The sequence below is a fragment of the Neomonachus schauinslandi genome, chromosome 4 (genome assembly GCF_002201575.2).
Source record: "Neomonachus schauinslandi chromosome 4, ASM220157v2, whole genome shotgun sequence".
NCBI lineage: Eukaryota > Metazoa > Chordata > Mammalia > Carnivora > Phocidae > Neomonachus > Neomonachus schauinslandi.
Genome location: NC_058406.1, coordinates 57571486 through 57598879, shown reverse-complemented (window position 1 = coordinate 57598879; position 27394 = coordinate 57571486). Strand labels below are relative to the sequence as shown.

Sequence of the window (27394 nt, the reverse complement as noted above, 5' to 3'; positions counted from 1 at the left end):
GTTCAAGCTCAATCTGACCACCCCTCTCCCAGATTTTCCCAAATAGAGAACCTAAAGCACACAGATGACCGTAACTATTCATAAATGGACAAAGTGGGTAGGAAGTTTGTAATCATTCTCATAAGAAATTTAGCACAGGAGCACTTTATTTCTTGACTCACTGGCATGTTAGCTTTTTTTTATTAACATGGATTTATGTGACCATTGCTTTATATGGATAAGACTTCATCCATCAGTTTTATCATCATTTTTTGGATAACAGCGTTATCGAGATATAATTCACATACCATACAGTTTACCCATTGAAAATGTAAAATTTAATGGTTTTTAGTCTATTCACGGAGTTGTGCAACCATCAACTCAATCAATTTTAGAACATTTTTATCATCTATAAAAGAAACCCTGTACCCTCTAGCTGTCATCCCCCAAACCTACCGTCCCTCTCAGCCCTAAGCAACCACTAATCTTTCTGTATCTATATATATACCTATTCTGGAAATGTCATATAAATGGAATCATAAGGTTTTATAATTATTTTTGCTGATTAATTGTATGCAGGTAAATATATTTCATATTCTAAAAAAATTATTTTGTTTTTCTGAGCCATATATTTACAATGTCATGTACCTACAATTTGGTATACTACAATTATAGCTTGGTTAAAGCTCTGTGAATGAACATATAGTTAAGAATATATACAAATACACTTTGACCAGCCATTGAAATAGGACTTATTTTTAACTTATTGGCTCATCACTGATTCAACAACCTCAATATGACTTCAATTAAAAAAAAAAGATTTTATTAAATAACACATTATTGTAGTAAAGTATATTTCTCATAGTTTTTCTTTGCTTATGAAGTTGTTTTAGACTCTAGAGAACTGTCGTGTTTATTACCACTAACAACAAACAGTTGAGTTTGTAGGGAAAGACAATCTCTCTGTCTCACACGTACACTGGGCTCCAGGAGTCATACTTCTTTATTGCCCAGGGAAGTTGTTAGGCAGTGATTGGTGTCCACTTTGAAGATTCCTTAAAAGCAACAGCTAAAACATATGTTCCACTTGGACTATTGCTATGGACTCCTAATTTGTCTCCGCAGCCTCCCACACTGCCTCATCTTAATCTACTCTGTACCACAAATGGCCAGCGATATATTTAAAACTGGTCAATTCTCTGCTCAAAACCATCCAATAGCTTCCTGTCTCACTAAAAATAAAATCCAAAGTCCCCACGGGGGCCTGTATGATATTATCCCCAATTCTATAGCCTCATCTCTTACAATCCCTCTCTCACTGGACTCTCGCACTGGACTCCAGCCATTCTGATTTTATTGTTATTTTTCAGCATACCAGATGTGCTCCTGCCTTGGGACCTTAGTGCTAACTGGTCCCTCTGCTTAATACAATTTTCCCCCAGATATTTGTATGGCTCATGTTGTTACTTTATTCAAATCTCTAGACAAAAGTTTCCAATTTTTTTTTTTTTTTCCCAAGAGAGAGAGAGAGAATTCCAAGCAGACTCCATGCTCAGCATGGGGCTGGACACAGGGCTCCACCCCAGGACCCTGAGATCACGACCTGAGCTGAAATGAAGAGTCAGACGTTTAACCCACTGAGCCACCCAGGTGACCCCAAAGTCTCCAAATTCTTAATCATATATAAAAGAGCACCCTACTCTTCCATTCACTTTCTATCCCCTTATCCTATTTTATCTTCTTGACATTTATCCCCACCTGACATTAGTTGATGGATTGTTTTTTCTCCGTTTCCCTGCCCCATTGTAAGTTCCCTGATAGCAAGAAACTTGTTTGTTCACTGCTGTTTCCCTAGCTCCTAAGTAGCACTTGTATAATAGTAGATATTTAATAAATGTCTATTGAGTGAATGAGATGGGTGAATAATTAGACAAATGGGTGAATGAATGAAAGAAAAGAAATATTGATCCTCTTCTCTTCAGATTAAAATACCTCCAAAATAGAAATGTGGAATTTCTACAGACTGTTTTATTTTTTCCAAGTACAATTCAAAATGATTAACTCTGTTTTAGGGCTACAAATTAGCCTTTAGCCCTAACATTATTTCTGACATTGTATAATATGAGTAGAATCCTGGATGGATTCAGTTCAGTAAAAGGAATGCCTGAATTGCCTTTGACCTAAAAAAAGACTTTAAAAGACTCAAAAGATAAGGGAGTTTTTCTATTCAGACAAGCTAACTATACACCTGGTTTCAGAGCTGACATTTTATAGTCACTAGGTGAAATATTAGAAAAAATGAAGAAGCTTGATCACCAACGTTGTGCCATCAGGTCCTGCATAGACCTCTTTCATCTCTTCTCTTTCCACAAGTGCATGTTTTACTGGAAATGTGGGAAGCTTATAACCATCTTTTACTTAATCCAAAACTGTAGTTTCTGTGTATTTTAACATTAAATAAGGCAAATTCATGATTTATGGCTGCATCATATTTTCATATGCATTTTTATTTGTTTTCAAATCAGTATTTGTGGGTTTTGAATACAGCTAAACAATGGCAGGGAATATGTATTTATTGCCTGATCATAAAAAAATAATTGCTCTTATTTTTATTCTTATATGGAGAGTCAACGCTATAAAAAGCTGTAAGACACACCATTTCTGAAAATTCCGTAAAATGTGTGAATTATACACTTTGTGTACTGCCAAGCTAAAATTTGGATGTTTTATAAGCAACTCTGTGCTGCAAGTACTTTGGCACATCTGGATAATCTAAGGGTTTTAGAGTGAAAATACAGTATGACTGCTTTAACTACAAGAAATTCAATTCCATTTTTAAAAATCTAAAACATGAAATTTAATTTTAAATAAACATGGAAAAAAGGCACATTGTATTTCCCAGTCACCTAGTTAATCCCCAAGACAAAAGAACAGAGAGAGCTGTAGAGGAAGGGTATCTTAAGGCCAAACCCAGGAGAAGGAGCCAGGTCAGAAAAGGAGCTCAGGTCCAAATGAGACCAAAGAGCCAAAAGCAATCAGGAAATGTATCTTCAAACCTGGAATCAGAAGCTGCAGTGGCCAAAGTTTGCCAGAGGTGCCAAAAAATGAAAGTTTAGAGATGAGTTGCTCAAGTAGTTTAGAAGGACATTGTCTCCTTCAGGTACAGCAGTAGGAGGCCACGAACAGGGGGACTTGGCATACGTGTAACATTCACTTGTGCATTTGCTTTACCTGTCCTACCAGGCAATTAATTAGCACTCTGAGAAAGGAGACTAGGCTGGCAAAGAGCCTCGAACATATAGTAGGCACTCAACAAACACTGTTGAATAAGAAATGTAAACTACCCTTCTCCCTACCCCCAGCCCCCAGGGAATGCTTCATAAATTGAGCAAGGGTAACCCACAGGTATATTTTCACTTTAAAACAAAATACGTATCTTACGTATTTCTCTTACAGAATCACTTCAGACTGAAAACAAACACAGAGTTTCCATATGAAGAATATTTGGGGAAAGTTTTAAGCATTACGAAACAGTGGTTTTTAAAATGGAAGAGCCTTCTCAACCATACCATAGTATGCCATCCCTACCACGATGTTATAATTCCTGCCATTTGTCTGGCTGCAGAATAATGAGGTATGGATGGGTCTAGAACTGACTAGAGAGCTCCCAGAGTGAGAACAAAATGGTATGCACTGTACAGTAGACCTAACAGAAGGAAAAAGCCTCGAATGGCTGGCTTTCTGACCAGAATGCCTCAGAGGCCACCGGCTCTGGGTGATTTGGCTGAGGCTATTAACAAAAAAGATTTTTTTCTTTGACAGTCTTTCATCAATAAGGATTTTATTGTGCAATCCACTGAGCATTTGAATTAAAAATGAAACACAATGTAGGATTTTCTTAATCTTTTGGACCTTTTCTTGCTTTAATTTTACCTTAAAAATAATAAAAACTGCTGTGGTGGGTAGAGATGTTTATTACTGACTTATAAAAAAATTCATTTAAATACTGGGTGGTATTTTGGTCCTTCTTTAGAAATAGATTTTTCACTGAATCTAAGTTCATTATCTTTATCACCTACAGGTGATAAAGATTTTTAAGCAAACTTTTCCTTTTTCTTCTTATTGGAGAAACTCCTAATGTAGTTTTGTTTGTTTGTTTTTAATGGCAGATCTTCTAAAATTTTTTAACCTTTATAATTTTTGCTTATCTCTGAAGAGCATGATAGTAAAGATCTTAAAACTATAGAGACTGGAGTAAAGCAGACATCTAACACTTACATGTATCAACATTTCCCCATATATAAAGGGGGAAATAATATAGATTATTGTGAGAAGTAAATAAATTTATATATATAAAGCTTTAGAATAATACTTAAACATAGTAGGTCTAGATAATAATCAGCTATTCTTCTTAATATTTTGTTCTAAGTCCCGAGGTCACTAAACATACAAATTATTCCTTCTCCTCTATGTCGTTCACTGATAGCACATTGACATGATGTCCCCAGCATTTGAAATTATCAGGGCTTATACTCAGTGCCTTAACATTATAGCAGTAATAGATATTTAAATAAAAACAAGTCTTTTTATTTTGGTGATGTTTTGGTTTGAACATTGTTACTACATGTTTGCAATTTAGGATGGGACCTAACATAGACTGCCTTAACAGCAAGTGTGAAAACTTGCAGCCCATAGGATAAAGATGCACCTCTGCTTAATGTCATCTTAGCAGAAGGGCCAGCACCAAGAGCTGTGAAAATACAAGAGGATATTTGTGGTCCCTTGGAGCATTATCCTACAAATTCATCTGCTGGGGATGTCCTCCTCCCCACCCCTATAAATTATAATTCTCAGTCTCTTTTTGCCCTTTCAGTAAGTGTCTAGGTGATTCCCCGAGCTGTTGGTATGTATGAGGAGGGCCTGTGTGTGTGTTGTCAGTCTCTCTGTGTGTTCTTATGCATGGCTGCATAGTTCCCTTTGAGCACATCTTTCATTATTCGTCCTACCATGTTTGTTGGCCATTCTGTCTGTACAGCTCCTACCACATCTAATGTTGCAGCATTCTCGGTCTTTCTTTACTCTCTCCATGTCATTGTCTCAGTTTATTACTTAAAGTTCTAGAATGCTTGAATTCAAATGGAGTATTGATTTATTTTAGTTAATACAATTCCTTAATATAAAACCAAAATTTATATTTTATTGTTTACTGAAGTTACTTAAATATATCTCATTTACTCAACATTTAACTACGTTAGGAACTGGAAATAGAGTTTGTTTTCATTATCCTCATTTTTTTTTAGTGTACAAAATACTGTACATTTCTATTAACTAAAACATAGCAATTTATTTTTTTAAGATTTATTTATTTATTTATTTATTTATTTATTTATTTCAGAGAGAGAGAGAGAGGATGAATGGGAGGGGCAGAGGGAGAGAGAGAGAGAATCCGAAGCCGACTCTGGACTCAGCACAGAGCCTGACATGAGGCTCAATCTCACGACCATGAGCTCATGACCTAAAACCAAGAGTCAGACTAAAATATAGCAATCTAAATATCTTTTAACCTATTGATTTATTGCCCTTGGCCAACTCTTCATAGAAAAAATAAAAGATTTCCTCCCTTGCTCTCCAAACACAAAGTGAGAAATTACTGGCGAAAGAATATATAAGATTAGACATATATTTACAAAAAACTTAAGCTACATGAATGCAACTAAATGCAAATCCACAATATGAATGAACTTAACCAATTAACCTTAACATTGAAGGATTTTCTTCTTCAGAATAAAGAAGAATGAGGACAGTCCCTTCTGTTGGCCATTGACTCAAGATGCTTGTGCGATCTGGCTCATGGGCTTTTTCTTTGTACACACAGGCAGAGCACAATGCAGTTCAGGGCGCTTCTGTGTCTGTGAGGAAGATAATCTCTGAGTTTCGGCCCAGATAAATACCCAACTACTTGCATGTGCAAATTCTGTGCCTTTGCATCCTCAAAGCTGGGCATACAGGTGCAGACATTTTTACGTGAGCTAACAAAGTACACACCAATTAAACAGGCTTAAAGAAGAGAGAGTAAAAAGTGATCCAAACTAAGGACGGGATGAAGAACTTTAACATGGCTGCCTTTTGGACTTCCTGCTCCTCACTGGCATTTCTTTGATACGTGATTTTCAAAGCAGGTGTTATTCTTATTGCAATCACATTGTCACACTCCATTATGAGGAAGCAATTAAGCCCATAATAAGTTAAGAGGTGATGTTTTCTATTTTTTTTGAATCTCACACAACTGTTGATTTGTTAGCTTTTGAAGACAGGAATTTTTCAATTACATCCTGCAAAATACCTTTTTTCATTCTGAGTGTTTGAAAAGCAAATGTATCTTGGATCCAGTGCTTTTGTGTTTACAAATCTGGATATGATTTAGTAAGCTTTAAAGAGATAGCAAACGCATAGTAAGGAAATCAGATTTACATAATTTTCTGCTTGCTTACAGAACACAGCAGTTGAGATTATCTTTTACATTTGGGAAGACTGTTTTAATATGATAAGATGAAATACCACCTACAGAACACTTGATCTTGCTAGTTTGACTTCTTAAAATAAATTATGGGCTGATTTGTCATAGTGACTTTTAACATAAATTGCTATTATAATCTAAAGCAGCAATTCTAAAGGAAGACTGCTTTTTCACTTCATCTACATAAAAAGATTTAGGCTATTTGTACATTTATTCTTTCCTCCCTACAATTTATTTGCTGTAACTTTACATGGCAGGAACAACAAAAATCCATGCTTTGTTCATTCCATCCATTCTTCTATTCATACACGATAAGTAGCAAATCGCAGCTTAAATAGAGAAATGGCACAGGTGTAAAAAGTATGTTGGCTTTACCTTTTGTATATAAAAAAGCATCTTTTAGGGGAGCATGTGTGTGCCTTTTTCCCCACTGGAAACACAATTAGATTGCAAACTCAGGGAAATAAGATGAGCCCAGGGCTTTACTCTTTATCTTCTACACATTTATTCACTTATTAATCTGTTCATTTGTTTATTCATTTATGTATTCTTGCAGCCTCAATAGCTACTGTAAATAATGAGTGTTATAGTCCAAACCTCTTTCAGCTGTAGGAGTGTGAATTACTAGAGAAAGAGGAGGTTACACTAAACCAAAGGACTCTAAAGTCAGACCCTCTTATGCAATCAGGTGCCTCCGGGGAATGTTTGATGTTTTTCGTCCTGATTTTTGCTTTATGTTTTGTGAGCATTATGCTTGACTAAGCTTTTGTCACTGTCTCTAAATTCTATTTGTCTAAATTTGCCACGGTGACTATTTTCTGTAGCATCTGTATTCATTATTTGACCACAAAGGAGTTAGAAAATGAGCATGGTTATGTGCTTACTAGGATTAGTTATTCACTGATAAGTGTTCAGATTTAGGCATTTTACATTTAAACAGTGGGAGGGGGGAAGTGCTCACAGGGCTTCTGGTCAAGCTTTTTTTTCTGTACTGTGGACAGAGATTACATATATGTACATATTATCTCATTCAGGGCTCAGCATGAATTGGAGTAATCTTGGATTTATAAGTAGCTCATGATTATTTCCTTTCAACTGAAAAGAATGATAGTACTGACCCCCTGGAATCTCTGATTGGAGGCTTTGTTTTTATTGTTTGCAAAGGTGAGGAAAGGTTTGTATAAAACAAGGAGAACAGACATAGTATAGGATTGTAGAATGTCATCTAAACAAAAACTTGAAGTAGACAGACACATAGGTTCAAAAAAAAAAAAAAAGATTTATTTGAAATTATAAGAGAAATTCTGCCCTGCCAAACCTTCCCATGCTGTATGCTCCAGGAAGAACTCGGAATGCCATGAAACACCCTCTGGGAACTAAGAGCTCATGTATGTGCTGCTCATTTCACCTTGACGTATCTTTGGCTCTTCTGTTTCTAACTCGTGCCTCTTTAACCCTGGTATTGCTCTCAACAGTTTATGTGATGTGTCCCCGTATGAAAGGAAATCACTGATTGTGCTCATTTGCTATGGCTATGAAACAATTGCCACAAATGTAGTGGTTTAGAGCAACACTTATGAGCTCACACTTCTGTGGGTCTGAAGTACAGTGTGGCTCAAGGGGATTCTCCATGTATGACCTCACGAGGCTGAAATCAAGGTGTCTATAAGCTCTACGGAAGAACCCACTTTCAGGCTCATTCAGGCTATTGTCAGCATTCAGTTCCTTGTGGTTGTAAGACTGAGGTCCTCATTTTCTTGCTGGCTCTCAGACAGAGGCTGCTCACTGCTTCTAATGGTCACTTGCATTCCTCAACACATGGGCCCAGGGCTTTACTCGTTATCTTCTACACATTTATTCACTTATTTATCCGTTCATTTGTTTATTTATTTAGGTATTCTTGCAGCTTCAAGAATACCTCAAACTGGCTCTTCCCCTTCTGTCCTCAAGCTGGCTCTTCCCCCTTTGGGTCTTAATCTCTGATTTACTCTTTTGCCACCAGGGAAGAAAACTGCCTGCTTTCAGAGGGACTCATGAGACTAGGTCAGGCCTACCCAGATCATCTATTTTAAGGTCAACGGACTTTAATTACATCTGCAGAATTCTTTCACAGCAGTGCCTAGATTAGTGTCTGATCAACTAGGGGATGGGAATCTTGGGAGACAAGGAAGCACCTGTAACACCCAGGCAGTTCTGCGCAGAGTAGATGCTACAGAAGTATTTCATAAATGAATCTACAAATGCATGAGTGAATGATAAAAGAGACACTTTCAGAAGTCAGATATCTCACCTTGCCAATTACTAATAGATAAAACTGAACTTCCAGGTGAATAGAATTTTATTTCACCAAAATAAGTTATTTTTGGTCATTTACATTTCACCTAATAACCATGATTCAGTCGATGGATCACCTGAAGACATTCTGTTCTTTAAAAAATGACAACAAATTTAAGGGGCATTTTTTTTTCTTTAAAGACCCAATTATCAGCCCTGGGCCCACATTGCTTGTATAAACTGATTTATGCAACACAAAGCATGGTCACCCACATTGTCTCCTTTAGTGCTACACAATAACCCATAGATATTAATAACCCTGTCCTAGAGATGGAAACACCAAAGTTCACAGTACTTAAGTATTTTGTTGAAGGTCTTTAATTCTTTGTACTAAAAATTTTCTAAAAGCAATTAACTTTCCAAAAAAAAAATGGGGGAGTCATAATGATGTAATTAAAGAATTTAAAAAAAAAAAACACTCTGGGCAGTCCTTTACATGCCTTGCCCAAATGTTTGATAATTATAATGTGATTGTTATTCTACTCTATATTTAACGCTGGAAATACATCTTCTCAGGAATTAAAATAGTAAGTTATCTATGTCAAGTAGAAGAGTCTAGTTTTTCCAGCATTGTCTAACCAGCTGGAAAAGGACCTCTCTCTGTTCTTTACCTACCAGTGAAGTGATGAAAAGGTAATATCTTCAAACAAACAACATGCAATTAAATGCCTCTAATTGACACCTAAGAAATAGAGACATTTGATTTTCCTTCCAGGGTTTTATAGTTTCTCCTTATTTAAAAATAGCTTTTTCAATCTATTCTTTTCATGATTCAGTGATCTGGAGATCAAACCATATTTACTGACTCCAGCTTTCTTTTCTATAACTTAAACCCAAAAGCAGCTCAATGGCATAAAATTGAATGCATGAATGAATGAATTGAAAATGAATTAATTGAGTATGCATTATAGGTGCATACTCAAAGGATATTAGAATTACTAGACTTGTGTAATTTAGTAAACATAGCTAGGAATAGAAAAGGATTCCAAATGCCCAATATGAAGAGATGTATTTGCAGGGCTCCAAAATGAGTATGTTTGTGTTTCTGCAGATATTTTTTTTAAGATTTTATTTATTTATTTATTTATTTATTTATTTATTTATTTATTTGACAGAGAGAAAGACAGCGAGAGAAGGAACACTACCAGGGGGAGTGGGAGAGGGAGAAGCAGGCTTCCCGCGGAGCAGGGAGCCCGATGTGGGGCTCGATCCCAGGACCCTGGGACCATGACCCGAGCCGAAGGCAGACGTTTAACGACTGAGCCACCCAGGCACCCTCTGCAGATATTTTTAGTCATGGGGTCTCTCTAGGCCACTCTTTCCCCCCAACATTGTTTACCACTCACTTTGCTTCTTCTCAGCCACTCCCTTTCACTTTCAACATCCTTTTCGTAATATGTCCACATCGTATTTCACTTCATTGTCAGCAAACAATAAAGGAAGGCTTCCCATGGGTTTTCTGTAGCTGCTAAACCCAGATTTAGTCTGAGGTGGTTTTCATAGTTCTGTAAGTGACTTTGAACTTGACTGAGTACCCTATCCTTAGCATTGAACTGTGAGATTTCACAGGAATTGTCACCTTGTTTCTTATGAAATAAAAATGGCATTATGGCTCTCTTAAAGAAGAAAAACACACAAAAACCATTATGACAAATTGAGGAATATTGAACTAGTCAATTTGTGCATTTCATTGAACATTCTGGACCATACAAATTTGAATGAAGCTTTCAATACACAAATAAGCCAGTTCTGTAACAATAGACACTGCCATTGTATATCAGACATTATGCATAGTGCAACCAGCTGCATCAAAAAGATGGGGGAATTGGGATTTGTTTTCATTGTTAAATTGAAATCCAAAAAAAAATTATTGTTGCTCTGTAATAAACAGGAATGCTGCTTAATAAAAAACTATTTGTATTATTGGTGAGTTTCTTGTTCCAAATTCAAACATGAGGATAAAGCTGCTCTGTTACTCTTTATAAGCTGGTAGCTGCCATAATGCTTAAACTCAGCAAAGGATAATCTTGTTCATATGTGAAGAATATCAGAAGAACAGTTTAAATAGGATAGACAAGAACTAGTTTAATATAGGAGGAGATTCTGGTAAGATTAGTAGGAACATGCATAGCACTTATTGCTTCCTTTTTATGTTCCTTTATCTTCAGGGAAAAAAAGGTATAACAATGAGATATTAAAGTTTAATATCTTTTTCTCTTTCCAGTGAAGGGAGAAAACAATCATGTCTTTTCTAATTTTAAGATTAAGAGAAGTACACCCAAGTGCAGTTATATGGCCCAAACTTTTTATAAGACATGTTTCTAAGAATACACAAGAAAGGAAATGACTTCATGGTTGCTTTCCTTAAATCTTGCACATAAACTTACAGGGAATTTTAGAAATTCACCTTTGACTATTAAAATGATGCTAAATTTCCTTTTTAATTGTGATTATAATTAACTTTAGTCTGAAATGGAAAATGCATATTAGAACACAGGCATTTAAATGTGGCTGATTTCACTAGCAATTCCTCTTAGGTATTGGTGTAATAGGAAGGTAGAAGAATGTTACTGCAATAAAACCAAATTGACATATTTCTATTTTTGTGGGGTTTGTTAACATTTAAACATTTTATTTTATTTTATTTTATTTTTTTAAAGATTTTATTTTCTTTATTTGAGAGAGAGAGAATGAGAGACAGAGAGCATGAGAGGGAGGAGGGTCAGAGGGAGAAGCAGACTCCCTGCCGAGCAGGGAGCCCGATGCGGGACTCGATCCCGGGACTCCAGGATCATGACCTGAGCCGAAGGCAGTCGCTTAACCAACTGAGCCACCCAGGCGCCCACATTTAAACATTTTAAACATTTGTTTTTAAAGTAGGCTTTACTCTCTAAGAATCTGTGGTTTCCTGAATTCCTTTTTCACTTTTTAAGTTTTCAAGTCCTGACTTCAAGCATAAATATTAAACTGAAGTTGGTCCTTCACATAAAAAAACAAACTGCATTTTATGCAAAGAGGCTAATTCTGCTAATTTTCAGATTTCATGTGTACTTTGAGAACCGGATGAATCAGGATGGTTTAGACATATATGCAGAATTTTATAGGTACCTATTGTTTTGATTCTAGGCAACATTCTCTCTCATTCTTCTTGGTATAAATTAAAATTAACATTCATAATAGATTCTAATATGAAAATTATTCAAATATCACTAATTTTTTTATTAAAAATTTTATTTATTTATTTGAGAGAGAGAGAGAGAGAAAATGAGCAGGGGGAAGGACAGTGGGAGAAGCAAACTCCCTGCTGAGCAGGGAGCCTGAAGCAGGGCCCAACCCCAGGATCCTGAGATCATGACCTGAGCCAAAGGCAGCCGCTTAACCAACTGAGCCACCCAGGTGCCCTTCTAAATATCACTAATATTTAATCAAGAAATATTATGGGCTTTATATGCTTAATGCATTTTAAAAAGTCCACGTGAGTACATTATGAGATGCACATAAAACATACATTGACTATAGATCTTGGGAATTACTTCAAACATTTGATATTTAAAAAAATAATGATCATTTCTAGCATGTATATAGAAAAAACTCATTTTGTATTTTATTGGTTGAAATGACTAATTAAAGTGGTGTGTAACTGTTGGATAATTTACTAGACTATGAAATTATTTTGATATTATATTTAGAAACATTTTAAGATTGTATTTGATATATCCAATATCAATAAGCAGTGAGAGTTACAGAAATCTGAAACAAGACACTAAATAAATTAATGTGGGCAGTGCAGTGTGTTGGATAAGACACCAAACTCAAAGCCTAGAGAACTGAATTAATTCCCTGTGTAGGTATTCCCTCTCTAGACTTCAGTCCCTTCTGGCTTTAAAAGGGCATAAACCTGAAATGCCTTTCTCTAGAGTTTTGATTTGATTATACTTTGACAAAAGAGAATAGAGCCTCTCAAAGTTTCTTTTACCTGGAATTCTAATAATATTTGACTTAGTAAAAATCAACCCTTTTCTTCTAGATAGTTTTGTTTCTACTTGACATTAAGTTCCTGAAAGCCAAGGATTAGATCTTGTCCATCTTCGTATATTCAGCACTAAGCACAATGCCTAACACATAGTAGTGCCCAGTAAGCATTTGTTGCATAAAGAATGTGATTACTGTTATAAAAACCAGTTATTCCTAAATTAATCATTTTTTGACTCACCTAAGATGAATTTTCCAGCTTGAGGGTTAAATGTATATATTTTGGTTAAGGATAATAGAAAATAATGCTAAAGTAGAGTCATCTCTAACAAAGTAAAGTTTTGTCTAATGAAATAACAAGACTTCTTGTGATTTGTGATCAAAGAACTGTGAATATAAAATTATCAGCTGATCGGGGCGCCTGGGTGGCTCAGTCTTTAGTTAAGCAACAGGCTCTTGGTTTCAGCTCTGGTTATGATCTCCTGGGTCACAAGATCCAGCCCTGACTCTGCACTCAGCAGGAGTCTGCTTGAAGATCCTTTCCCTCTGCCCCTCCCCTACCTCAGGCACAGACATGTGCACGCTCTCTCTCTCTCAAATCAATAAGAAATCTTAAAAAATATATATCAGCTGATAGACTGTAAAACTTACTAATGCAGTCCCAGGACGCCTTATTTCGATTATAGTCAAAAACTCTTTTGAACAATAATATAAGTGGCTAAATTTATATTATCCATAAAATGAGGCAGAGGTAAGGTATTCCAATGTAACAGTTTAAAACATTCTCACTGCCCCTTTTAAAATACCTTTACTGGTGTCCAGAAAAATTATGAGCAGTATATTCTCCCTATTTTGCGAGAAGAAAGTTACTAAACATCCTTAAAAATCAATATGAATCTAGATTGCATAATGTGTCCAGTGCTGGGATCACTATGCAAATGTATTGGTCTTTTTTTCTTTTCATCCTCTGTGGGACCATCCTTTGGACTAAAATTCCCCAACATTTGACTTCTGTGTGCATGTCCCCAGGTTCCTCTCATAGAAGTTGTATTTCCCATTTTCCCATCTTACAAGTTGGATCACCTTAGGCAGAAAATGTAGGGCAGCTGGAGCTTTGAGAAAAGAGCATTTCAAGGTTGTAGGGAGAGGAGTATTTTATAGTTGAAATCATAATAAAAATATAAGAACCATGAGTGCTTTTAAATATTTAAGAAATACAATAGGAGACAGAACTTTCATTAGGCCATGTTGCTGGTATAGCAGAAACCAAAATGATAATAGTGTAAAACAGTGGGTAATATTCCTGGGATAAAATCTATGAGGAGAAAATCAGATTTCATTAAGATTTTAAGACCCCTTTGACATTATTAAGGGTGTGCCTGCTAACAATATAATTAAAGCAGACCTTTTCATAAAAGTGATGCAATGGCATTATGAAGAGCCAAGAAGAATGGAGGCAAAGAGATAGGATAATTATTTACTTTCAATCAATTTATTTATCCAAAACTAATTTTTTGTACACCTACCATGTGCAGAGCACTATACACAGGGGTGGGGGCAATTTCATATGCCCTAGACACGGTATTTATAACCTGTTGTTCTTCTCTTCTTCATACAAGAGTGTTATCTTTGTGTGAATCCTCCCAAAATGAGCTGCTCACTTATAGGTGATTATTTTGGAAAGGAATTTCAAGGAACACTGGTAGGAGATTGGAACAAGATAAACAGAGAAAGAGGGAAAGCAGTCCAAGAATGTGTTATTGAGCTGGTCCCTGCTCTGGGTCACTAAGCTCCATCCCACCGGGAACTCTGTGAGGAGCCATGTGGAATATACCTCAGAATTGTTTGCGCTGCATGCAGCTGGTTGTCATAGCAGCAGCCAAAGTAAAAAGGCAACAAGAGGATGGAAGGCCAGATGCGAAAGGTGTGTGAAACAAATACATTTTGCAAATTTATCTCATGTGGAGATAAAGAGAGCAGTTATTTATTAAGCCCTTATTGTATGTGGTCATTGTGCTAGCCACTGGGGAAGGGAAAAAGAGAGTAAAGAAAGATGAAAAATCAAGGTCCCTGTTCTTTAGGAACTCACAGTTTAGGCAAGGAGGCAAGTCAGCGAACAAGGCAGTGAGTGAGGAGTTTGAATTGCAGTTGAGCCTCAAGGGAGGGAGCAAGTAATGGTTAAAAGGGCCAAGTATGTTATCAAAGAAGTAACCTTTGAACTAAGTCCTTAAGGAGAAGTAAAAGTATGTTAAATGGAGCCTGGAAATTTGGGAGGAAGTGGAAGGTGATTCCAAGTAGAAGAAATATGGATTGCAAGCTAGGGGGGTTAAAGAGTACGGTTTGTTCAGAGCACTGTGATCTACTATTTAGAGGAATTTTATACTAAGACTGTAGTCCAGCACACAGAACAGTGTATCAAGTATAGTAAATGCTCAATAAGTATCTGTAGGTACTCAAGTACTACTTGTGTAATGAGTATATTTTCTGATCTGCATTCTTCAAGCTGTCCTTTGGAGGAGCATATTGTTGGCATGGTTGTTACTGTTTCAAATGTATAGGATTTTGAGGTACATATAGCCTTATTCCAGCAATGGGTATTTCTTCTTGGGCCAAAGGAAAGGGCTTACATTGGCCCTTCTTGTATAAATACTGATACGTCTTAATTACTGTTGCTACTGTTCAGTGAACACTTAAATGAGCATTGTGCTAACATTTTACGCAGCTCATCTAGTTATCAAAACAACACTAACAGGAAGACAAAGCCAAGACATAGGTGCACTAAGCTAATGCATGGTGTGCTTGATTGTTACAAATACTGTCTCCATCTAAAACTAGCACATTTAACTAGAAGTCACAGACAAGAGCAATTCCTCAATAGTCGTCTTGCAGTGTGTGTGTGTGTAACTCTGTCTGTTCATGGTATGATGTCTTCAGAGAGGTCTAAGAATATGAGATTCTTTTCAGTAAAATAGAACCACCCTTCCTCTAAAGTGGTAGTCAGTGTTTCCAAATCCTGAATTCTAGACTAATGATACTACCTTCCCTATAGGGCTCCTTTCTTTTTCTTGAGCTGCAGAAGTTAAAACAATTCATCTATAGTTCTCTGTAATAAATATTTTGAGAGTGTCATCTACTTGATCAAATGCTGTTAACGCAAAATAAATTAAATATGATCCTTGTTTTCAAGAGGCTTAGACTCTATTGAAGTTGATGGACATGAGAGTGATAAAGTATAAGTAAAAGCAAATGACCATTGGAGAAAAGAGGAATTGGCAAATTAATTCCAACTAGAGTTAGGTAGTAACTCAGGGAGGCTACATGGAAATGGAAGCACAGAGAATCAGCATATCTGTTTTAGCATTATTTTTACCTCTAACTTCACCACATCATTCATCTCCATCAGCCTCATCTCCTCGTCTGTGCTACTAAAGGGTTGCACAAGATGACCCCCAATACCCCTTAGAGTTCTGACAGGTTCTAACTTGATGAGTGGGTTGCATTTGAGCTGGGCACTGAAAGATGGGCACTGTTCTAATATGTAGAGATGCAAAAAGCCATACAATAGAATATTTCTCAGCCATCAGAAAGGATGAATACCCACCATTTTCATGGACATGGATGGAACTGGAGGGGATTATGCTAAGTGAAACAAGTCAAGCAGAGAAAGACAATTATATGGTTTCACTCATATGTGGAACATAAGGAGTAGCATGGAGGACCACAGGGGAAGGGAGGGAAAACTGAATGGGAAAAAATCAGAGAGGGAGACAAACCATGAGAGACTCTGGACTCTGAGAAACGAACCCTGGGAGGGGCGGGAGGTGGGGCATGGGTTAGCCTTGTGATGGGTATTAAAGAGGGCATGTTCTGCATGGAGCACTGGGTGTTATATGCAAACAATGAATCATGGAACACTACATCAAGTAAATAAATAAATAACCATCCCAGATGAAGCCAGAGCATGAGCAAATACACCAAGGCAGCAAAGACACAGGTATATCCTGAGAATGAAGAGCCCTTCCTGCCTCGTGTGACCAAAGCAGCCCATGTCAGACAGCGGCCAGGGTAGGACTGGAAAGGTAGCTTCGGGAAAGTTTGCAGAGGGTCTTGAATTCTATACAAAGTCATTTGGATTTAATAAGGTCTTTTAAATAGCCAAAATATAATGGTAATGATTAGAGAATCATTGAGAATAACTGAAAAATCAATCTGGAGCATAACAAGTGGAACAATTAAAGTAAATCAGAACTACAGGGCCAGATAATCACTGACCTTTATTGCATTTGAAAAGCTAAGGGGGAAAAAAATGGAAGGTAAATGTAATATTCCCCAAAATGAAAAAGATAATCAAACCTTATGAAATTCTTGATCCTTAATGCTGAAAGAGCCATGTTGTAGAATAACAAAAGAAGCTGCTTTAGGATAATATTCCTAACACAAAAGAAGTAAAAAAATAAAATTGAATGAATAAGACAATCCAATCATTAAAGCTCCAAGTTTAAACACTTATATAAAAACTGAAATTTTTTTTTAAGATTTTATTTATTTATTTGACAGAGAGAGAATGAGAGAGAGAGCACATGAGAGGGGGGAGGGTCAGAGGGAGAAGCAGACTCCCCGCTGAGCAGGGAGCCCGATGCGGGACTCGATCCTGGGACTCCAGGATCATGACCTGAGCCGAAGGCAGTCGCTTAACCAACTGAGCCACACAGGTGCCCCCAAAACTGAAAAAATTTTACACCCACATAGCCACACATATAAAATCTTAAAAACTCATTCAACTTGCAAAAATGTTTACCAGTTTGCAATTTCTCCCACTTTTTACCACACTAGCAATGTCACATTGATAATACAGCTGATGGCAGTGACTATTAGTGACCTTAAGAACACAGCTGGGTTTCTATTTTTATTTCTGTAAAACCCTCTTTTCTTCAGCTAAATGATGCCTTAAAGGCCCACACTAAAATCTATGTAGCCAAGGCAATCTGTATTGTGTGTTTGTATAAACATTTTACACAACAAAGCCAGCTTTGGAAACACATATACACACTCCCACACATATACACACACATACTCCAAAATATGTAATGATACTTATATAGAAACCTGTTTTCAAACCAACCAAGAATAAATAACTAGGCTTTGCCCAAGTTCAAAGAAGAATTTAGGGCTATCCAAAATTGCCTTTCTTGGCAACACACTTCAAAACAGAGCTACTATAGATTCATGTAAATCACTTCTGATCTGCTAAAAATGGAGTAAACAAAAAAATCCACACATTTAGAAGATATTGATGAACAATTCAAGCTTTGAAACTTTTTTCAATGACTATGAAGGACAGAAAAAAGGCCGCAGAATTTGTTTCTATTTGGGTGATTGCTTACTTATTCTCCTTAGCTCAAATTAGAGGTAATACTCTTGGAGAGTTTCATCTGGCTATTTGCAGATAAAAGTATTTATCTACAAATAGGCAGATTTCTGAATATGGGTAGTAACAGAGACAAACATATGTTTAAAATTCCTAATGTAGTTGATGCTGAGTAAATAGGATTGTAGACTTGTGAACTTTGGCAAAATGGCTATTCAGCAAGCAGAAAAGGATTCAAGGATGGTGGTCTGCCAGAGAAATAGCTTAGGAGTTGCTAAGAACAAGCTGGCAGGGAAATACCATGAGTCAGAAAGAGAAAGGAATCATGTGATTTCTCTAGCCATTCTCTTCATTGTTCATAATATAAAATAAAGATACTTTCTGTGAAAACTATTTTACATTTTTATGTTTGTGAAGGCTCTTGTCTATAAAAGATGTTGGAACTTCCTGAAGATAGACATTCAGTGTTGGATCAAAGGAAAAAAATAAAAATCTAAAATGTGAGAATAAGTATCTAAATGTAGATTTTCTATAACTTTAGACCTTGATTTTGAAAAAAAAAAAGTGCACCAATGCACACTTATTAGACTGATTCCTTCTAAAGGAGACTTGAAAAGAGGCTGATAGGCAGGAAATCGAAGCCATTTACTGACTCCTACTTTCTCCCTAAATAACAAGCGAAGCTCGCTTTGCTAGAGGCTCATAAATGAAACCTTACTCTACCAGACCGAGAGCAGCATGAAGAGTGGACCATGTTACGTTTACCTCTCTGTAGTCTAGGAAAACAGTCTATGGCACAATAAAGGTTTAGTGAGTAAAAAAGAATCTAAAAATCTATACATTGTTAGCCCTTTCAAATCATCACTATGCTACTCAGGCATTCCTCAACCCTAGGGCCTCAGGAAGAAGATCTTAGAGGATCTACGGGACAGGAGCATGGATATCCACACACAAAAAAAAGCCTACTTCTGGAAATCACTGAGCCACCGGTATGGGTATGAGATGGTACATGGGAAGACGGGGTTTGTCTGTGCTGTGTCTTTAACACAGCACATCCCATCTTAGCACCTGAGCCACTTGGTTGGACAAGAAATAGCACAGAAAGGAATAAGGAGATGATGTCACCTATGCTGAGACTTGTCTGCTTCTTTCAGACACCACAGCCCAAAGTTGTACATTGAGTGGTAAAACATATCACATTCTAGTACCCTTTTCCTCCCCTAATCTGCACCCAGCGTTTAGGCAGAATTAAATGATGCAAAAAATCTGGGTGTGATCTGAATCTGGATATCCCCTCCACCTGCTGATGGTGTTAAGGGGTGGGTATTGCTAACAAGAAGATTAAAATATCTTTTGAGCTAAAGCCTCCCACAGTATGTAATGAAACAGAGTTGCATTGTCTTTTTGGATAGAATCAATGATGCATAATTTCTCAGTAAACTAATGTGCAATCTATTTTGAATCCACATTAATCACTTTCTTTTATAAGAAATCTAATTTAGGTGTAAATCATTCACTTCCCAGGTATAGGTTTTCTCAATAAAACATAAGTTGAAGCCAGCTTTTTCTTATGGAAGCAGAGTTAATGTAACTAAAGTAACTCTACCTAAGATTTCAGCAAGAATCTTAAAAATATGACTCAAAGCTAGTTTAGTTAAACTTGAGTAATTTAAGGAAATTGCCTAGGCAAGTAATTGGTATTATACCAAAACTAAATATTTCACAGTTACATTTGCTTTCGCCTAAAAATAAAAACTGGAGCAATACAAGGGAAAACTGCCAAGACTGAAAATAATATGCAGCAGCTGTAAGTAATTGGGAGTGATAATCATAATTAGACAAGATGTAAGATGTGTGTTAAAACCCAGATTGGATCTTCCTGTTGACAACTGGGAGAAATCCCAAAGGCCTGGACGCCACACCTCACCCAGGCACTTCTGCTCCCTGCCTGAGAGCCTCAGCAAAACCAAACTCAGCACTAGATGAGCCATGAAACCACTCTCTAAAGGCCATGCATCTTATGGGGGGAGGGGGGAGAAAGGGGTCATACTCCCTGGCCTCAAGGATTCTTCAAACTAGAGGAGACTGGACAATTATCGAGCAGTAAATGGCATTAAATAAAAGTCCTTCAAAAGAAGCCAAGATAATGAAGAGAATAAATATTTTTGCAAGATAAAATGGAGGACAACTTTGTAAGACCAGAGAAACATTGATTTAATCAAGTGTAGATTAAGAATGAAGTAAAATATTCTTGTTCCATGGGAAACATCTCAAGCTAAAGAGTAAGATTTATGGGGACAGGAGTGATTCCTATTTTGCTCAGAGAATGACTCAGAGAATGCCTAGCACATAGCACACACTGAATTTGCCAAACAAGTGAGTGAATGAGAAATGTTTAGATAATACTTGAAGGAGTGTTCATCCTGTGTCAGATGCTGTACTGTGTGCTTTAAAGGTATCAACACATTTAATCTTTATGATAACTTTTGAAATACACCAATCTTCATTTGCAGATGAAGATACTGACTATTAAGAAGATTAAGAATGGAGCTAGACTTTAAACCAACATCATCGTCATCTGGATCCACAGTCCATAGATTATGCATACTTAAAAACTAGAATGGCTTTAGCTTTACTAAGAAAGTGGGTAGAATAACAGCTTGCTTTTTCTGTTGTCTTAAATTCTGATCTACAAACTACACCAAAGAATAAAATGGTGAACATGAAAACATTTAACACATTACTCGAAGGCTGTGTATTCTCTCTCTCCCTCTCTCTCTCCTCTTTTAAATTCTTCACCCTTTTATTTTCTTCCTCCTTTCTCTTCTTTATTCTTTGTTCTTTTCTTCTCAATTCAAACCTCTTGTCCTTTCTACATTCCTCTCTTAAAACCAAAGACAATTAAACAAGGAGTAGGAAAGAAACACAGAACAGGTTTCCTCTCACATACTTTGCCTTCAGAGCAAGAAATCATAGGAACAACTATTGAAATAGGGTATTTAATCAAAGTTGTCTTGAATTAGACAAATGAATATTTAGGAATATCTTCCCACATTTAATTCAACTAAAGTCTGTTGAACACATTTGCTATAAGATACAGAGGTACACATTATAAAGAGAAATGTTCCATAACTTCAACATGCTTATAGTCCAGTGTAAGGGAAATATATAATTTATTATAAGTTAAAAAGAAACTATTTCTGAAGTTCAATATAAATGGGGGACTAAAAATTCTTAGAGAGATTAAGGGGGGCCTCATGGAGTAAGTGGTATTTTAGATATCTAAGGATGAGTAGGGACTTTGGTAAGTAGAGAAGGGGAACAGGAAGGAAGACCATTTAAGCTTATAGATATGGAATATGTAAATAACAAGGAGTAATGAAAATACTCACTGTGTTCAGAAAAGGGCCTGTGTGACTGGAGCTAAGAGTATGTATAGTCTGGATCAGTTGTCTAGAACCAGATAACAGGATAACTGAATGCTGAGCTACAAGCATTAGCTTTGGCTTCCTTCAATAGACAGTGGAGATGCTTGATGGTCTGGGATTAACATAGGCTTCTACTCTTGCCTCCACTAGTATGATCTATTTTCCACAGAATAGCCAAGTGATCACTAAAAATATCAGCTAGCCTCCTCTCTCAGAACCCTCCTATGGATTCCCATCTCACTCAGAATCAAATAAAAATTCTCACCATAGCTCCACTACACCTCTGGTCATATGCCTTAGCCCTCCTAATTTTATTTAGGATGAGTAGCAGTATGATATTCACAGGCAGGGGAAAACATGGCAGAGAATATACAGCAGATCTGACCATGCCAGAGGCAGCACTGCATGTTTCCTAAGAAATTTAGGACTATATCTGGGGAGCATAGGTTCATCTACACTCCCTTTCGTTTGCTGCAAGAAGATGGTGCTACAAAGTTTGATGCATGCTCTTCCCCTTATAATCAGCCTTAGGATCTGTCTTCTTGCTCAAGTGCTGAAGGGAGATATTCTGACTCTATACAGGTCTTAGAAGGTCATAAGTCTAAAAGTAGGGAGAGAAGGAAGGCAGTGAAACATGAGTGATGAAAGACAATATTTTTCTGAAAAAAGAAGTCAAAGTATTGTGTATGTCCCTTGATGTGCTTATGGTAACAGTATGGGAAATGGATATGAACTTTATCATCACTCAACATACATTTATTGAACCCTGACTAAATACCAGACTCTCTATTCTGCAGCAATGATAAAAGATATGTATAAAAATCTTGACTTGAAGATATTCCTGGCCTAATGGGGAAAGACAGATATGTAAACATGATGTGATAGATATGTAAATATGATATCAAATATGCCAAATTGACTGGACATGTGGGACTTTATAAAAACTCTTTTTTCTTTTTAAAGTGGGTGATATTTGAACTGAGCCTTCAAGCTAATATCTAATAGTAAGCAGTCATTTTCTTAATTTCTTAACATTTTCTATATTTTCTTAAATAGCTGAATGAGATTTAACATGCCAAACAAATCTAATTGGCCCAAATAGTACTGAGACTCCTAACTTTAGTGTCTTTAGCCTGGTGCTCTGAATAACCCAGTTAACAAGTTACACACTCTCTAAAAATACATAATAAATATCCGTCAAGGTTATACAATCAGACTGAAGTTATACAATAATAGGATACCCCAAGTAAAAAGACTACTATGCCACCATTTAAAAAAGTGAGATAAATATGTACTAAGGTGTATATCATTGCATTTTGTAAAAAATACTTGTATTTGTATCTGCTCTCTGGACTACTTATCTGTCATGATTCCTTATATTTGTTCATTATCCTTATAATTATAAATATCCTAATGTTCCATATATGCCTTTTTATTTATACCTCCAACTATAATAAAACTTTCCTAAGAGAGGAAATTGAGTTTTATTCATCTTAGCCTGTGTTCCATCCCCAGCATGTGAAAGATGCTCAATATATACTTAAGGAGTATGAATCATGATACATGACTTAGCATTAGTTATCTGACCAAAAATTCCCTTCACTAACTTTACTCTTTGTTTTTTGGCTTACTAATTATCAATAGCTATTCTACAGTCCATTTCCTATAATAATTGCAGGCTAACGATGCAGCAACAGGCTCCTACTTTATTTTAGGACTAATAGAGTATTGCATCTACAAACAACTAAGGAGTACAATGGAAAAAAGATACACTATCTTAATTAAAAAGTATTATTTAATTTTAAATATATTATTGACATACATTTGTCATGTCTAAGACAATAGGAGGCTGAGTAGAAGATAAAGGCGCACTGGGGGAAGAGGTAGGGTATATGGAATTAAGTAACAAAAGGACCATCCATATCTTATTAGGTAGTGTAGTCCCAGTGCGTGGTACCTAATTCAATAAGTATTTGATAAATGAATGAAAGATGCTGTATTGTAGATTCTCTGGCCTCTATGCAAGTGACTTGCTTCAGAAGAGATTCCATTTTGTAGGAGAGAAATACTCCTTTTAACTCTGACCCATTCATTTGTTTAATTGAATCATTCATTCAAGAGACATTTCCTGAGCATCTACCATGCACCAGACTTTGCCACTCTCAGTGCATGGAAACACAAAGATAAATAAAACATGATCTAGGAGAGTTCACAGTCTGGTGAGAAAAATAGATATACATATAAATATTTGCAATGTAGTATGATAGTCCTAGAAGAAGAAATATATATGGTGGCCTACTAACACAATAGGGTAACCTGCTCAGCTTGCTGGAAAAGGGGAGGGGATTCAGGAAAGATTGCCCCAAAACTGCACTTTAAAAGATGGATAAGGACTTTTCAGGATTCTTTATACTTTACCCACTTAATGTACTATTTAATTTGTCATGATAATGAAAATTTTATCTTTGCTTTGTATGCTTGGCTTTTAAGATCTATTTCTTATTTATAAAATCATTTTATATGCTTTGCTTATTATTAGTCCTTTACTATTATACTGGTTTTATTGCATTCAAGATTCTTAAAAAACAACAGCAAAATAACTCTTAAGTAGCTGTCATTGAGAAGGTAACAGACCAATTGAATATTTATTTATGTTTTAAAAAACAAAACACCTTTCTAGGTCTTGAACAAGAGAAAATAATATAAGGAGTTTCATGGTTTTAAATTAGACTTCTTATATATCAAAACTTCAAAAGCTATGGGCTCAACAACAGATTTCTTTTCTTCATCATCTTCTCATTTTTTTAAAAACTAATTTGTGATGCAAATGGAAGCATTAAATAGTGGATTTTGCTCTGTGTTTACTAAAGAATAGTAGTCTCAGCCCTTGAACTTCATTTACCTGGAATCAACAAGTGTACTGTCAAGGAAACTTCTCACTGCATAGGTTAATGCATCCTTCATCCCCTTTAATTTCTTAGAGATACAAACAATGTAATTTATTCTTCTTGTAATATGGAAATGTAGTCATTGGCAGAAGTGCCATTAAAATCTACCTGCTGGTAATTTAAACGCCGTGTGACTAAAACTGCTCCTGGAGTTGAGTTATAGATTTGGGGGTGAAGTAGTATACTTTTTTTTTATTACACGATTCATTTTCCATTAGGAAACACTGCCTGAAATCCAGGTTTTATTAAGGAAGGGTAGTTAAAGGTATGTTGGTGGGTTTTTTATTATTACTGTTATTTTTATGATGGTAAATGAGAATCGGTCTCAAGCAAAGCTGAGAATGCCTGCAACTTTCAACTTCTGGAACACAGTATAATTCACATGCCAAGAGGCAATGGTCCCCTTGTGAAATGAAGTGGAATCCATTCAGTAGACTCCCCAAATATTCCAAGCTTTGGTGAATCTCTAGTTGAAATCTCTCAGTGAAAAGTTAACATGACTGTTGGCCAGGTACCACATAAGCTTCTCTATGTATGAAACTATGATCTTTCCCATGTATAAAAGTAATCATACGATTCAACAGCTCCAAATTCTTTAAAGTCTCCTTCAGTATAAAAAACTAAATTATTTTTCCTTATAGTTGAGGTCATGTTTTATCTGCCTAGAGATCCAGTTTCAATTCCCGCGACTCCAAGCCTCAAACTTCATGGTCCAGCAAGACTAATCTACTAGAATATAGGCCATGCTCTCTCCTTTCCTCATACCTTTGAATAAATTGTTTCCTCTACCCAAATGACTGTCCCCTTTGGTAAAACTCTCTGTTAAATCATCCCCCCTCCCTTGCCCAGGCAGATTTAGATATACAATTTTTTGTGTCACTCCAGTTTATACATCTAATATTCCTTGGATTATATTATAATTGTTTGAATATCTTTCTTCACTTAACCACCCCCCCCGAAAAAAAAGATTTTGGAAGAGAGAATTGCTTTTTTTCCCCAGCATTTAGTACAGTATTTGGCCAGTAAAAACGATTCACAAATATATGTATGTATTTATATATGATATCACTTGTGACATCTAAAAAAGCTGAACTTGTAAAAACAGAGCAAATGGTGGTTACCAGAGCCTGGGGGAGGGGAATCGGGGAGATGTTTAAGTGTACAAACTTAGAACTAGTAGGTAAATGACTCCTGGAGAACTAATGCACAGCACAGTGATTATAGACAACAATACTGTATTATAACCTCCAAAGTTGCTACAAACTAGATTTTAATTGTTTCCATCACAGAAGAGAAATGATAATTATGGCATGTGATAGAGTAGGTAGCCAATGCTGTGGTCATAATTGTATTGCAATTCAGAAATGTAGCAAATCAACACTGTTGTACCCCTTCAACTTACACAGTGTTGTAGGTCAATTATATATCTCAGTAAAAATAAATGTGAACAAATACATGCATGAACTACATATTATCCACTAATCCAAATATTTACAGTACGTATGAAAGGAATAATAATGTTAGCAGCTGTTTACTGACCACTTAGCCTGTGTCCAGCCCAGTGCGGTCTGCTGTATGTGCTTTGTCTTCAGTTCTCACTGCAGCCCTGCCAGGTGGATTATGTTATTCTTCTCTTGCCCTTGAGAAAACTGAAGCTCAGAGCGGTTAGTTGAATAGGCCACATGTTGTCCTGTAGCAGAACCAGATGTGAACCTAAGTCTGTCTGACTCCAAGGCCAGTGCTCTCCCCAATACAGCCAGCTGCCTTTTGATTATTGTTAAGATCCTGAGAGACACAAATTAGATTTTGATTTAATCTTTTCCATTTCTTTCCAGCTCCAAGTACAGCCCAGTATGGAATTACCGGGGGCGCTGACCTTCTTTTCTCCTGCTGGTACCTTGTGTTGACACTGTCCTCTTTCACCAGCATATTCTACCTGAAGAATGCCATTCTACAATAAATTTAAAGACCCATAAAAGGCTTTTAAGGATTCTCTGAAAGTGCTGATGGCTGGATCCAATCTGGTACAGTTTGTTAAAAGCAGCGTGGGATATAATCAGCTGTGCTTACATGGGGATGATCGCCTTCTGTAGAAATGCTCATTATGTAAATACTTTAATTCTACTCTTTTTTTGATTAGCTACATTACCTTGTGAAGCAGTACACATTGTCCTTTTTTTAAGACGTGAAAGCTCTGAAATTACTTTTAGAGGATATTAATTGTGATTTCATGTTTGTAATCTACAACTTTTCAAAAGCATTCAGTCATGGTCTGCTAGGTTGCAGGCTGTAGTTTACAAAAACGAATATTGCAGTGAATTTGTGATTCTTTAAGGCTGCAATACAAGCATTCATTTCCCTGTTTCAATAGGAGTCAATCCACACTTACAAAGATGCAGTTTTTTTTTCTTTTTTGATAAAAAAGCAAATAATATTGCCTTCAGATCATTTCTTCAAAATATAACTAACACGTATCTAGATTTTTCTGCTCGCATGATATTCAGGTTTCAGGAATGAGCCTTGTAATATAACTGGCCATGCAGCTCTGCTTCTCTTCCCTGTAAGTTCAGCATGGGTGTGCCTTCATATAAAATAATAATTTTCTCTTCGTCTCCGACTAATAAAAATGTTTTGCCAAACCCTACAATTTGAAAGCAAAAATAAACCACAAGATAAAGTTGAACTATATCCTATCTCTAAAGAACGAAGGAGCTGTTAGACTATAAAAATCTCATCCCTCCTTACCAGTGGGGTGTGAGGATTTTGCCCCACATAAACTCAGTTTTGTGATGAAAACAATGTAACTAACATAGTGCAGGTAAATTTATTACCATATGTATTCTTGTAG

At 36.4% G+C, this 27394-nt stretch overlaps 1 protein-coding gene across 1 annotated transcript in view; it reads left to right on the top strand.

The window, feature by feature from the left end:
- The window catches only part of NEGR1 (neuronal growth regulator 1), an 861650-nt gene extending 834728 nt beyond the window's left edge, over nucleotides 1-26922 (top strand). The window contains exon 7 of the mRNA XM_021678114.1: nucleotides 26382-26922. Coding sequence (XP_021533789.1) covers nucleotides 26382-26506 — 125 coding nt within the window. The 3' untranslated portion in view covers nucleotides 26507-26922. The remainder of the gene's footprint in view (nucleotides 1-26381) is intronic.
- The last annotated feature ends 472 nt before the right edge of the window (nucleotides 26923-27394 follow it).